This window comes from Anarhichas minor, unplaced genomic scaffold (assembly GCF_050575085.1).
Source record: "Anarhichas minor isolate MPS153535 unplaced genomic scaffold, ASM5057508v1 ptg000017l, whole genome shotgun sequence".
Classification (NCBI taxonomy): Eukaryota; Metazoa; Chordata; class Actinopteri; order Perciformes; family Anarhichadidae; genus Anarhichas; species Anarhichas minor.
In genome coordinates, this window is record NW_027466463.1 from 4,139,499 (window position 1) to 4,154,298 (window position 14,800).

A 14,800-nucleotide genomic window follows, 5' to 3' on the forward strand; every position below is an offset into this window, starting at 1 on the left:
TCCTCATACAGTCTCTGGATCAGAGGGTTACACTTTCCCCCCCTAATCTCATGTACGTCCCGTAACATGGAATGGTTTAGGTGTTAATTGGTTGCTGTGGTGTAACACAGGAGGGACCCTCGGTAGCTGTTAGAGCAGTGGTTCTTAACCTGGGTTCGATCGAACCCCAGGGGTTCGATGAGTCACTCTCAGGGGTTCGGCAGACACACACTGCGGTCAAGTGAGCCGCCGCTTTAAAAATGAATGACCGTCTATTCCTTAAGGTGCGTTCACACCGAGCGCCCCGTTCGGTGTGAACGCAGCATAACGGTACGGTGGCTTGGATAGCCCTACGGTGGCTTGGGTAGCCCAAAAAGCACGGAGAAAGCTAAAACTTATGCTGCGTTCACACTGAACGGGGCGCTCGGTGTGAACGCACCTTAAGGAATGACGGTCATTCATTTTTAAAGCGGCGGCTCACTTGACCGCAGTGTGTGTCTGCCGAACCCCTCGGCAGACACACACTGCGAGGTAGTTTACATGTAAAGTCAATGCACAGATGCATTTACATATGCTCTAACAGTTAGAGCATATGTAAATGCATTAGTTAACTCATGTAACAGTGACTGAATAGTATTCAATACCGGGTGTCCAAGTTTTGTATACTGAAGTCGCTCTGGTGGTTTCCTGGTTCTAGTCGAACGTTTTAGAGGAAACTCGAGATTGTCGTCGAGGGAAAGGTTTGAATCATTGTCTGTAGGATAATACGTCGTTTCATCTGCAGCATCATTGGTTATTAATTCGGGTTCTGTGTCTCCTGTTGCGACTGAGCCCTCTGGGCTGTTGGCTGCATCAGGTAAGTCTGCCAGCTGCTGGCACCTGCAAACCTTCCCTTGGTTTGGATCATCAGCGGCTGTGCGTTGTGGGGTCTCTAAGGTTGTAGGGACTGTGTTGGTAGGGGCCATAACAGAATCTGTTGGCATGCCAATTATGGTTGTGAATCTGGCACAGTTCTGAGCTGGGTGGCCCACTATACCAGTGGTTCGGACTTAGTTCTTCTTCATCTGAGAATGTGGTCATATCTATATGATCATCAGGAAGATCATGATTTGAGCGAAGTTTTGGTTTGGGGGTTTGTTTCACAGATATAGTACTTTTTGGGGCAGTCAAGTATCCACAAGGTAGCAGAAGATACCTGTGTAGTGTTCGTAGAGGAATGCCTCTATTTTCAGGTCTGACTGTGTAGACCGGAAGATTACCAGCTCTCTTTACAACAATGTAGGCCTCAGATTCCCATTTGTCAGCAAGTTTGTGTTTGCCTCTGAGACGAACATTCCTGACCAACACACGATCTCCCACAGCTAATTCTGAGGCCGTGACACGCCTGTCGAATCTGGCCTTGTTTCTTTGCATCACTTTTCCAGCATTTTCTGTTGCAATTCTGTAAGCTCTCTTTCAGATGAGACTTAAGATCTTGAACATACTGTGAATGGGATGCATGTTGAGTATGGACAGGTAGTCCAAAAGCTAGGTCAACTGGCAGTCATGGTTGGCGTCCAAACATGAGTTCGTAAGGAGAGAATCCTGTGACATCATTTTTGGTGCAATTGTAGGCATGTACAAGTGGTTTCACAAAATCCTTCCAGTGAGTTTTGTCCTGATCAGTTAGGGTTCCAAGCATGTCCAACAGTGTACGATTGAATCGCTCAACTGGGTTTCCTCTCGGGTGGTATGGAGTAGTCCTTATTTTATGAATTCCAGCCATTTCACATTGTTCCTTTATAGTCCGTGACTCAAAGTCTGGTCCTTGATCAATGTGAGGGTTTCCGGGATTCCATAGTGGATGAGAAAGTTGTCCCATAGACATTTTGTGGGCATGGCCACTGCATACTTTGTGAAATGATCTGTGATTACAAGAATGTCCTTTATTCTGCTTCTGTCTGGTTCCAGTGATAAGAAATCCATGCAAACAAGTTCCAGAGGTCTTGTTGTTTTTATGTTTACAAGGGGTGCGACTTTTCAGGTAGGGATTTCCTTTTGACACACCTTTCACAAGTTTTTATCTTTTTGTAAACTTCAGCAGACATTCTTGGCCAATAGAATCTGGTTCGAACCAGATCCAGTGTTCTTTCGATTCCCATGTGACCCAAATGATCATGTAGACTGGTCAGTACTTGGTGTCGCAATTCCTCTGGCAGGACAAGTTGATAAGTGCATTGAGATCCTATTTGCCTCTTCCTAACAAGAATGTTGTTCTGGAGCTCCAACCGTTTTAATTCTCGAAGGAGGAGAGGCAGATCAGGAAGTTCATTTCTCAATGTAGGAGGTGGTGTCTTTCCATCCTCCAATTGGGATATGACATGTCTGATGGTTTGGTCTGCCCGCTGTTTTACAGCCATCTCAGCTGCTGTAAGCGGAGGCATGATGGAGGTTCCAAACTGACTGTCATTCACAAAACTGTCAGGAAGTGAATCAATGGAATTGGAAAGTGACTGAACAAGGGCAAGCTTTTCGTTATCTATAGTTGCACTATAAATGAGCTGTCTGTCACAGATAGCCTGAATGGTATGTTGATCTATAGAGACTACAGCAGGGTCAGACAGATGATGTTGGACAAATTTCCCAATTCGCTCTCTCTCTTTCTTAGATTTAGGATCATCCGCCAGATCACCATGAGGTCTGCGAGAGAGTCCATCTGTATCGGCACTTTGCTTGCCAGCACGATACAGTATTTTAAAGGAAAAAGTGGATAGTGCAGCAAGCCACCTGTAACTGGTTGCATCCAGTTTGGCAGATGTCAGGAGGTACGTAAGTGGGTTGTTGTCGGTTACCACTGTGAAATGATTTCCATACAAATAGTCATTGAACTTTTCTGTCACTGACCATTTAAGAGCAAGGAATTCAAGCTTATGAGCAGGATAACGGGATTCGCTGCGAGATAGCCCTCTGCTCGCATAAGCAATGACTCTGTCTTTTCCATCTTGGTCTTGATATAACACAGCTCCAAGACCAGTGGTGCTGGCATCCGTATGCAGGAGGTAAGGGTTTTGAGGATCAGCAAAAGCGAGAATTGGTGCAGTAGTGAGTTTCTGAATTATGGCTTCAAACGCCTGTTGACAAGCAGATGTCCATCGACCACCAAACAGCTCTTTGGGGTTTAAGTATTGTCCTGGTTTTATGGTTGGTTTCAATTTCTTCTGTGTTGGTGGATACCCAGAGGTAAGGTTATGAAGAGGTTTGACAATACCAGAAAAATCCTTTACAAACCTTCTGTAGTACCCAGCAAAACCAAGAAACGACCTCAGTTCTTTCAAGGTTTTAGGTACTGGCCATGTTGTGAGGGTAGCAATCTTTTCCGGGTCAGTTTCCACACCATTTCGGGAAACCACATGTCCAAGGTAATGAACCGATGGTTGGAAGAATATGCACTTCTCCAAAGACAGTTTTAGGCCAAACTCCTTTAGCCGATCCAGCACTTTCATTAGCCTTGCTTCATGTTCTTCTAAGGTAGGTGCGAAAATAATCAAGTCATCAATGAAGACAAGGACTTCCTTCAAGTTCATTTCTCCCATGCATTTCTCCATAAGACGTTGGAAAGTGCTCGGTGCATTAGTTATTCCCTGTGGCATGCGATTAAATTCCCAGAATCCTAAGGGACATACAAAGGCAGTTTTAGGTTTGTCTGCTTCCTCCATTTCAATTTGATAGTAACCAGATTTTAGGTCGAGTACTGAGAACCACTCGGCTCCAGATAGTGCTGTGAAAGTGTCCTCCAGCTTAGGTAGAGCATAAGCATCTTTGATGGTTTGCAAGTTCAGCTTCCGGTAATCTATACAAAGTCGCACACTGCCGTTCTTTTTCTTCACCACCACGATAGGTGATGCAAAGGGAGATTGAGATTCGCGAATCACTCCGGATTCAAGGAGTTCTTGAAGATGTTTACGGACAGCGTCAATGTCTTGGGGATGAATAGGTCTTGGTCTGTGCTTGAACGGGGTTTCATCTGCAAGTTTGATGTGGTGAGTCACTTTATCAGTTCTGCCGAAATCAAGATCATGTTTTGCAAAAACTTCTGGAATACTGTTGAGTTTTGTTGTAATGCGATCTTTCCATTCAGCTGAGAGTGGTGAGTCGCCAAAGTTGAAACTCATCTGTGGCTTTGGGGATGTATACTCTGATTTAGCACATCTTGCGAAGGATGTGTGTACGGCAACAGCGGCCCTAACGCTACTAAAGCAGAACTAGTTGAAAATTCAACGATCAGGTTGATATGTACTGCTGGAATCATCAATTGGAATAATTTTCTTAATAACCCCATATCGTTTTAGACACTCAACAATTTCCTCATCTGTTTCTGTATTGGTAACACCACTAATAATCACAGACCTTGTTACATCCACCCCTGACTGCTGAATGTAATCCATCTTGGTAACCAATAATCTAGCTCGCCACTTTTGTAACATGTGCGATCTTCTTTTATAGTAAAAGGAATTTAAGGACCAGTTTTAATGCTTCTAGATACTAGGCTCATCTACGGAGCCCAATTGTTTTGTTTTAAAGGAACCACCAAGAGACACAGATAAGTTTAACCAAGCGTTGTATTGTGATTATTTTCCAAACAAAAGATACAAAAATAAATAGTTCAGTTAATTCCTCATAGGTCAGTTCAGTTGATTCCTCATACAGTTCTTCCTTCCTTATAGAGTTCATAAGTCTCAGTTCAGTTCATTGAGATCTTTGTGTTCGATCCTACCACAGTTCTTGTGGAAAGGAAGGGGAATTGGGGTCCAAGGAAATCTCCATCTTGTAGCTCGCCATCCAAACTTTTTACAGGTGCTCCGGATGATCCGGAACCCTCATTCACAAAAAACCTGACCGCTGACTGCAGAATTAGTGCGAGAACCCACACGGTCTAGTTATGACGCAGGTCGCTGTCGCTGCTGTTTAGTTGCTGTCCGGCGGCACCAAATGTAAACAGGAAGTGAGCTGTCTACCCCGGATATTTATGACAGCGCGCAGTCCGTGATTGGCTACGTAATTTGCGTATTCAATAAGTATTATTAAAACAGTCTCTGGATCAGAGGGTTACAATATGCTAAAATTTCTCCACAGCCCCCAAAAAAGGGGGCGCTCGGGCTTAAGTGTGGGAGCTGAAGATCTCATCACATCTTTCTATGTTTCTCTCTCCTACTGTTTGGCTGCAGGTGATGCACTCTGTGCTTGACGTGGAGCATCCTCTGGTTCAGGGCCAGCTCAGGGACATCGATGCTCAGCTCAAAAAGGCAGAAGAATGTCTGACCTGGAACGGCCAAGGTTGGAACATTGATCATTATTAGATACTCTGGATCAATCAAAATAAGTACGATACAGTATGGGTGTAACGGTACTTAGAATCCCCTACAATAGCAACACCTATGTGCAACGCTGACACACCGTCCTCATTTTATACACAGCTCCAATGTTCATTTGTGCGCACATAGCGTGACTGACTAGCACGCCACTCAGCTTCTTGTGCAACATGTTGAACTTTGATGCCGCGTTACGTGCATCAATCTACATACCATGTATTCTGCATGCAGCTGCGTGCACCAGACAGTGATCGCTGGACTGTGATGGTTCAGCATGAAAACACAAATCTTTACAGCCTTAGATATAAGTGTTCATCCTTAAAATAAATAGCTCAGTATTTTAGTGAATATTTAAGATTAGACAATCAATATCAATCTTGTCTGTGAGTCAAATACAGACCCCTAGCTTAGCTTAGCATAAAGACTTCTTAACCAAGGTAAACAGCTAGCCGGGCTCTGTCCAACATTAATAAATATGGTTACCAGCATGTCAATCTACAGAATATGAGCCTAAGAGAAGTCAAAATGCTGAACTATTCCTTGAAGTGGTAATCTACACCATGGGTTATTTTTTGTTATCTTTGTTGACATCTTTAATGCCAAGCCGCCAGTTAGACAGTTAGACCAGCTCTGTGACTTTCATTTCTTTAATCTTTTGATAAAGTTTAAGTTTGAGTCACTGCTCCTGCTACCAACTCAAAATACTGTTACTGTAGCATGCAGTACACAATCAAATACACAATAACACGTTAATAGTATAGTTAAACTTAAATCAAAACAAACAAGGTTACAAACACACTATGACCTCTCTCTGCACAGACAAAAGCCTCTTACTTGAGATCGTTTCGTAGTGGTAGTGGAATTTCTTCTACCTAGGACCGGCGGCCGTCCGGCGCTTTGTCGGTGGGTTAAATGGTAAGCTGATTCTCGTCTGGCGGTGGAGAAAACAGTGAATGTCGACTTAAAGAATCTGGGAATTCTCTTTATCTCTCTCTCTCTGTCTCTCTTTCTTTCTCTGTCTCTCTCTCTCGCTCTCTGTCTCTCTTTCTTTCTTTCTTTCTTTCTTTCTCTGTCTCTATCTCTCTATCTCTACCTCTCTCTCTCTCTCTCTCTCTCTCTTTCCGTTTCCGGTGTGCGAGAGTGAGTTAAACATATGAGCTCAAACACCGCGTACATCTTGGGTATAAAACATAAGCGATGTGAGATAGCCTACAGAAATTGAATCACAAGTTAATCTGGGTGGATCGCAGCTTCCCACAGTTGACAGTCATCTGTACGCGGTGTTTGAGCTCATATGTTTAACTCACAGGCTGTATGGATGCACAGACAGGTCTCAAATCGACTTGACATCAGATTAATAACGATATATGATACAAATATAAGACGGACAACAGAGCGTTTCTTAAAGGATTTATTGACGTAAGTATTTTGAACAGGCATCGACACCTACCACCAACTTTCTCATTCACTCTGGTCCTCATTATGTGTCCTCGGAATCTCAACCACAGCCTCGCGAACGAGTAGTAGGCTACATTTTCCAGCAAAGTGTTCCGTTTATATTCTTTCAAACGAAACCGTAGAAACTACGTGAAAGAGAGAGGAGAAACGATCGAAATGTGTATTTCCTGTTTATTCTATGCGGGTCCTGAAAGGCCACTCCTACCACACATCTGCTTTAGGCATTCGAACATAAACCAGTTAATCCAAAACCAGTTGATCTCGCACACCGGCGGCGAGCGGATCTGGGGCCGGGCCCGCGGTGGCGGATTGCGGTACTGCAGGCGCGGCGGCTGGTGGTAAAGATAAAGATGAGAAGGAGCAGAGCCAAGCGGAGGAGCAACAGGCTGATGTTGCAGAGAACAGCAGCTCTCAGACTGGACAGCCCCAGCCAGCAGAAAGCGTGGAGGAAGCAGCCTCCACCAGTGTAGAACCCAGTGTGTCTAACAGTCAGCTGTCAGCTGGAGAGGACATGGAGCATGACTATGAGTCAGACATGGAGTCTGTGAGTGGAACCCCCGGACAAGATACAGATATGTACACATTGAAGGAAATAAACACTTTTCTAGATGAAACATATCAAAAGAAAGCTAGAATAAACGAACACTTCAGTGACACCCCGAAATTCATAAGATCAGCCATCTCTATTATGAAAGTGGTCAGTTTTGACGTTCTTGATGAGAAGAAGCGGTTTCGCCTTAAAAAATACATCACTGTTCTTAGAAAAGCACACAAAAAAGGAGATAAAGGTAGAAATCCTTTGATTAAAGGTCATAGGTTCTTCTAAAGGTACTTCACTCTCTCTCTCTCTGTCTCTCTCTCTCTCGGAGACATGAGCTGTGATCAGTGGGTCTTTACGGGGAATCACAGAGACTAAAGAAAGGAAGAACACTCGTTCCCTTCTAATTCTTCCATTGACGCAGTCCTAATGGTGCCAGAGTATCTATTGTGCAGCGTAACACATCACGAGTGTCACCGTAGTATTTATGTTTACAGCAAGATTGTACGAGAGCTGTCACTGGCTTTATTTCGACACATTGTTATATTACATCATCTTCATGTGCAGGTGATGACGATGAAGGTGAGGTGATTGGAGGTGTTGACAACAACATGGTGACTGCAGTAAGCTCTGATCCATCAGATAGCCGTTTACAGTTTGTCTGTGTGCAGTATGCTGTATCTGTCACAAAATCGTACTGAGTCATATATGCACATTATTAGAGGATTATTGAAAACTAATGATGCTCTGTTCTGCAGTTTAACACCATTTGACGTTATCTTACAGATGATGATAATGTCATCAGCTGACCACGAGTCTACTGGTCAGGTGCAGACAGCGCTGAAACTAAAATAATTGTAAACAGAGTTGGTTATCATGGACGTAACTATACTTATTATATATAAACTCAGATGTTTTCACTGTTAGAGAGTTGGTAAACATCAAGCTTGCACACTTAATGTATAGAGGCACACTGTATTTAGTGAGTCAGTTACCTAATGTGGAACAAAGACCAGAACAAATGCAAACAAAATGTATTAACAGTGAAAAGAGTCAATAGATGCTTGTAAAATAAGAAGTTGGGGTCATAAAACCTTGAAGGCTCAGTCGGTTTGTATTTATCACATTTTAGTTTTTATCAGCTTTCCGTCGACGTTCACTACAACACTGTATGTAAATTGCTTTATTACTCTTGTTTTAGACACACACTCTAACACACTCCCATTCTATATTTGTCTATTAAATATTGTCGTTTCTTTTGACCTCTGATCCACCATCTCCATCACCATTACCCTCTAGGTGTTTGGCAGTATATTCAGGAGGTGCGAGACTCCATCTGTGACCTGGAGAGCCGACTCCAGAGGAGCAAAGATAACGTGGAGCAGATCCAGAGCTGCATGAGGTCCTGGGCCAGCCCCATGTTTGACAGGAAGGAGGGCAAAAAAGACGCACTGCTTAGTCTGGAGGACAGGGCCGAGAGGCTTGACAGGTTTTATAGTCTGATACGGTCCTCTGGAGAACAGATCCACTTCCTGCTGAAGGTGATTTAAAAAAGGTTTCCTCGTAGATTTGCTTTGACTCTGTCTTTACAGTCATTATATAACGGGGTTGAGATGATGACTGTCAGGTTTTGGCATGTCTTAGAGCAATCTGCAGCTGTTCAGATCTGAGCAGACCTCTGAGGAGTGGAAGGCCTACGTCGTCTACATCGACGACATGGTCATAGATGGATTCTTCAACAGCATCGAGTGCTCTCTCAAGTTCTTCCTGGATAACATGGGTAGGAAGGAGTGTAATGAACAAACAATACACAGTAAAATCCCAAAAGTACTATTTGTAGTGATGTTAGTGTTGTTACTACTGTTACTGTTACAGCCAGAATGTTGCCGGAAAACAAAAATGAAATATCCAAAAGGATTTCACAGTGAACCAAAATCCTCATCAGCTAGCACTGGCTTGGACAGTTTCCCAGCAGCACATCCTCAGGGGTTATGGTGTCAATTGGGTGTCCGCCTGTATTTGCTCTAGACGTAAATTAGATCTGGACTTGGATCTGGACTGGTTGCTGGCATGAGTTTTGTCAACCAGTTTAGATGGACTAGGATGTGATTCAAGATTTGGTGGATTGTTGCCAGATTCCTGCTGTATCCAGTTCTTCTTCCCATCCTTGTACACATTCTTTCACTCTTACTTCATTTGTCTCTTCATCCTCTCCCCTTGTGTGGGTTCAAGAAGACTTTTCTGATAAGGAAGTTTCAGAGCTGGCTGAACGGACTTGAAAATATCTCAGGGGCAGGCAGTTCTTTCATTTTACACAATCATTGTAGAATATTATTAAATAGATTTATTTTTATATATTCATCTAGATTAGTTTCAAAGACTTTGGTTTACAATTAAAAAAAAGGACTCAATGGAGAATCCCTTGACTACATGCTCTTGCAGCTGCAGTATTACATTATGTGTGCCACATTATTATCAACGACCCTCTCGTTATGTAAAATGTTCTTTGTGTCTCGCACAAATCTATTTACAAAATCCCTGAAATTGATGATAAACGCAATAGGAATGACCTCTATGTTCGTATAAAGGCTCAATAGATAGATATAACCTCACAACCTTCACACAACATCCTCAACTCAAGCTTTACTTATGCCCTTGTTCTGGAGCTTTTGGTCATATTACAGAGTTCTCATCAGCATATGGCAGTATGTTTTCAGTTTGGGGAAGACATTTGTTAAGGGTTTTGACACGAAGAAAATTTCATATTTTGCAGAATTCTCATAGACATTTCAGTCATTATGAGAAATCCATATGTTTTACTGTAGTAGTGTTTTCACCGCAGCTTCCACTGTTTTCAATCCCTTCCTTTGATCCAGATCAGAGAGCGGTTTTGCCCCCGCTTTTTGAGGCTCAGCTGGATCTGAAGGTTCCTGACATGGTGTTTGCTCCATCTCTGGAGTTTGGGGCAGGAGACGGTTTCTTTGAGCTGGTGGAGAGCCTCATCAATGATGTGTTTAGAATCTCCTCACTGGTGCCACGCATCGCACAGCACAGTCCTTTCCCCCACTACCAGGTACTGATACTTCCCTGTCTGAAATGCAGATCACTACCATCAACATGCCACATGTTCAAGAAAATGATCAAATGTTCCCCTCAGGCTGACATGGAGGACATGGCTGACCTGGCAGACATGCGTCATCTCCTTATGGAACGCGTGCAGCTCGTCATGGAAACTTGCTGCAAGTTTCGCAACTCTCTGGAGCACTACAGCTACCTGTATATGGATGACAGGAAGGAGTTCATACGTCAGTTCCTTCTGTACGGCCACATGGTCAGTAGCCAGGAGGTTTATGCTGATGACAGCGTCTCAGAGAGCCCACCAACACTGGATAACTTCAGAGAGCAGGTGGACAGGTGGGTATTGGTCAAGTGGAAAGTGTGTGTGTGCTTGTGTGTTTCCATGGTCATGTTTCTGGTAATCCCTCTCTAAAGAGTTGGTTTAGGTTTTAGAATCAGTCATTTTGTTTTTGAGTGAAGATTGAGTTTAGGTTGAAGAACCGTAAAAATAAACATTAGGGTTAGGTTGAACTTCCCCTTACATGGCTGAAGTCCTTTTGTCATCATACTGCAGGTATGAGAAGATCTACAAGGAGGTGCAGGGTCTGGAGCCGGTGCATGTTTTCCTCGGGTGGATGAGGGTGGATGGCCGTAGCATGAAGAGCATCATGCTTAACATCATCAAAAAGTGGAGCTTCATGTTCAAACAGCACCTCATTGACCTTGTAACCAACAGGTGAAGTACAATTTTAAAAAGTCAAGGGTTTTGACGCTACAATCTTATACCAGATGTATGAGCAGTAGCTCATTGTGGCGAATGTTAGCAAACTTTGAATGGATTTGGTTGTGTATCTCTTCTGTACTTGTGCTACTGGTAAAGCCCAGACACCCGCATTTAAAATAGCCACTAAAATAGCCACTAAAATAGCAACTGAAAAGTGATGCACACAACTAAAATTCACCTGCCGTTAGCTTTTTGCTTCTTGTTACCCTGCCAATTCAAATAATCTGAGAAAATACACTAAATAAATTGTGAAACAGATGTAATAAGAGTAATGTAGCTACTTTAAGGAATAGCTCAGTGCTTAGGTCTTATAACTTCTCACACATCCCGAGGGAGGTTGGGGACATGGAATCCGAGTGGACCATGTTCAAAGCCTCTATTGTGGACGTGGCCGCTAGGAGTTGCGGTCGGAAGGTCATAGGTGCCTGTCGTGGCAGCAACCCGAGAACCTAGTGGTGGACACAGGTAGTGAGGGAAGCCGTCAAGCTGAAGAAGGAGGCCTTTCAGGCCGGGTTGGCTCAGGGGTCTCCTGAAGCAGCTGAGAGGTACTGGCAGGCCAGGAGGGCTGCAGATGCAGTGGTCGTGGATGCTAAAACCCGGGCATGGGAGGAGTTCGGGGAGGCCATGGAGAAGGACTTTTGGTTGGCCTCAAGGAGGTTATGGCAAACCATCCGACGGCTCAGGAAAGGAAAGCAGGGCCTACCCCAGGCTGTTCTCAGCGGGGGGGGGGGGGGGGGGGGGGGACGACTGCTGACCTGGGACATCGTCGGGCGGTGCAGCGGGCCATCTGGTCTCTGTACGACTGCAGTAGGAGCTGTGTCCGTATTCTCGGCAAAAAGTCAGACACGTTCCCAGTGGGTGTTGGCCTCCGCCAGGACTGCCCTTTGTCACCGGTCCTGTTCGTGACTTTCATGGACAGGATATCTAGGGGTTGGAGAACGTCAGGTTCGGAGGTCTCGGGATTGCCTCTCTGCTGTTTGCAGATGATCTGGTCCTGTTGGCCTCCTCGGAGCGTGACCTCCAACATTCACTGGAGCGGTTTGCAGCCGAGTGTGAAGCGGCGGGGATGAAAGTTAGCACCTCCAAATCTGAGGCCAGGGTCTGCCGGAAACCAGTGGATTGCTCTCTCCAGGTGGGGACGGAGTGCCTACCGCAAGCGAAGGAGTTCAAGTATCTTGGGGTCTTGTTCACGAGTGAGGGTAAGATGGAGCGGGAGATCGTCGGGTGGATCGGTGTGGCTCCAGCAGTAAAGCAGGCGCTGCACCAGACCGACTTGGTGAAGAGGGAGCTGAGCCGGAAGGCGAATCTCTCAATTTACTGGTCGGTCTACGTTCTGACCCTCACCTATGGTCACGAACTCTGGGTCGTGACCGAAAGAACAAGGTCGCGGATACAAGCCGCCGAAATGAGTTTCCTCCATAGGGTGGCCCGGGCTCAGCCTTAGAGATAGGGTAAGGAGCTCGGACATCAGGAGGGAGCTTGGTGTTGAGCCGCTACTCCTTTGCGTCGAAAGGAGTCAGCTGAGGTGGTTTGGGCATCTAATCAGGATGCCTCCTGGGCGCCTCCCACTGGAGGGTTTCCGGGCAAGCCCAACTGGGAGGAGACCTCGGGGAAGACCCAGGACATGCTGGAGGGATTACATCTCCCAGCTGGCCTCGGAACGCCTCAGGATCCCCCAGAATGAGCTAGAACAGAATGAGAGGGAAGTCTGGGTCAGCCTGCTTGGCCTGCTGCCACCCCAGATAAGCGGAGGAAAATGGATAGATGGATGTTCCCGGGACTAGAGTGTTAGCTAAAAGTTTGCCAGCTTAAGTGACTCAGACCTCAGATATGACCTTAGACCTTATATGGACATTATATATCTGGTTTCTCCCCATGATGCAAAAATGATCTTAATCGTGCCAATTTTACACATCAAATGTCTTTTCATGATCATTGTCACCTATCCCCAGTCTGTCGGATCTGGAGAAGTTCATCGGTGTGGCTGAGGCTGGCCTGGGCCAGCAGGTGGAGGAGGGTAACTACGGTGGCCTGGTGGGGGTCCTGGGTCACCTGCTGGCTGTTAAATGGATAGATGGATGTTCCCGGGACTAGAGTGTTAGCTAAAAGTTTGCCAGCTTAAGTGACTCAGACCTCAGATATGACCTTAGACCTTATATGGACATTATATATCTGGTTTCTCCCCATGATGCAAAAATGATCTTAATCGTGCCAATTTTACACATCAAATGTCTTTTCATGATCATTGTCACCTATCCCCAGTCTGTCGGATCTGGAGAAGTTCATCGGTGTGGCTGAGGCTGGCCTGGGCCAGCAGGTGGAGGAGGGTAACTACGGTGGCCTGGTGGGGGTCCTGGGTCACCTGCTGGCTGTTAAGGAAAGACAAAACTCCACTGATGCCATGTTTGAACCCCTTCAGCAAACCATCGCTCTACTGAAGGTCTATGAACAGGAGCTGCCTGGCGTGGTGTACAATCAGTTGGAGGTAAGGACTGAGGACTGATGTTCAGTCACTTGACATTTATTTTTACTAGCACACATTCTTTCTTCTGTTTATTTCGGCTGAGACAGAGCCATTTCTCTTACTTTTTCTTTGTGTCTTCCAATTGCCCATCCCTGTTCTGTGCTCTTCCTCCTGGCAATTCGTCATCTGTCACTCCTGTCCGCTGGCTTTTATCTCCTACTCTTTATCTCCCTCTCTCTGTATCTATCTGTTGATCTGCAGGAGTTGCCAGAAAAGTGGAACAATGTGAAAAAGCAGGCTGTGTTAGTCAAACAGCAGGTGGCGCCTTTGCAGGCCATCGAGGTGGCCAGCCTGCGTCGAAAGTGTGCTTCATTCGATGTGGAGCAACACACCTTCAGGGAGCACTTTCGCAAAAGCGGGCCCTTCAGGTAGAATCAATATTGGCTTCTATTCCTCCTGAGAGTTGGTCTGGGAACGCTTTACTTTCACAGATTTAAGTGTTTATATATGTGTATAATATATACATATATTCATAAGGAATAGTTATCCCGGGCGACTGTGGTTCAGTGAAGAGCAGGGTCGTCCTTCAATCAAAGGATCGGGGGTTTGATCCCCGGCTCCGCTAGTCCATGTCGATGTGTCCTTGGGCAAAACACTTAACCCCAAACTTGCTTCCATCAGTGTGTGAATGATGACATGTAGTGTTAAAGCGCTTTGAGTGGGCGGAAAGACTAGAAAATAAGTATTTTTACCATATGATTCATTATGCATCTATGTTAATTATTCTATAGTTATTCTGAAAGGAATAGCGCTGTTTATTGTGTAGAGGGTGTGTGTGTGCATATGTTACATTACATTACATTACAGTCATTTAGCAGACGCTTTTATCCAAAGCGACTTACAATAAGTGTATTCAACATCGGTTTTCGAGAGAACAACTAGTCACCAGAAGTAATAAGTGCATGTCCCAAACAGATAGTTCCAGTCATTACATTACATTACAGTCATTTAGCAGACGCTTTTATCCAAAGCGACTTACAATTCAGAGTCTATCACATTTCTACACCGTAGGCACAGCTACGGGAGCAATTTTTGGGGTTAAGTGTCTTGCTCAAAGACACTTAAAGACACATCGACATGCGACTAGCAGAGCCGGAACCGCTGACTGATTG

General features: G+C 45.0%; 1 protein-coding gene across 3 annotated transcripts in view; it reads left to right on the top strand.

The window, feature by feature from the left end:
- Positions 1-14,800, top strand: part of dnah9 (dynein, axonemal, heavy chain 9) — a 158,608-nt gene that overhangs the window by 20,811 nt on the left and 122,997 nt on the right. For all 3 annotated transcript variants that reach the window (XM_076093111.1, XM_076093109.1, XM_076093110.1), the window contains 8 exons: positions 5,184-5,292; positions 8,623-8,864; positions 8,968-9,103; positions 10,200-10,396; positions 10,481-10,737; positions 10,955-11,116; positions 13,427-13,649; positions 13,890-14,056. In XM_076093111.1, coding sequence (XP_075949226.1) covers positions 5,184-5,292; positions 8,623-8,864; positions 8,968-9,103; positions 10,200-10,396; positions 10,481-10,737; positions 10,955-11,116; positions 13,427-13,649; positions 13,890-14,056 — 1,493 coding nt within the window. The remainder of the gene's footprint in view (positions 1-5,183; positions 5,293-8,622; positions 8,865-8,967; positions 9,104-10,199; positions 10,397-10,480; positions 10,738-10,954; positions 11,117-13,426; positions 13,650-13,889; positions 14,057-14,800) is intronic.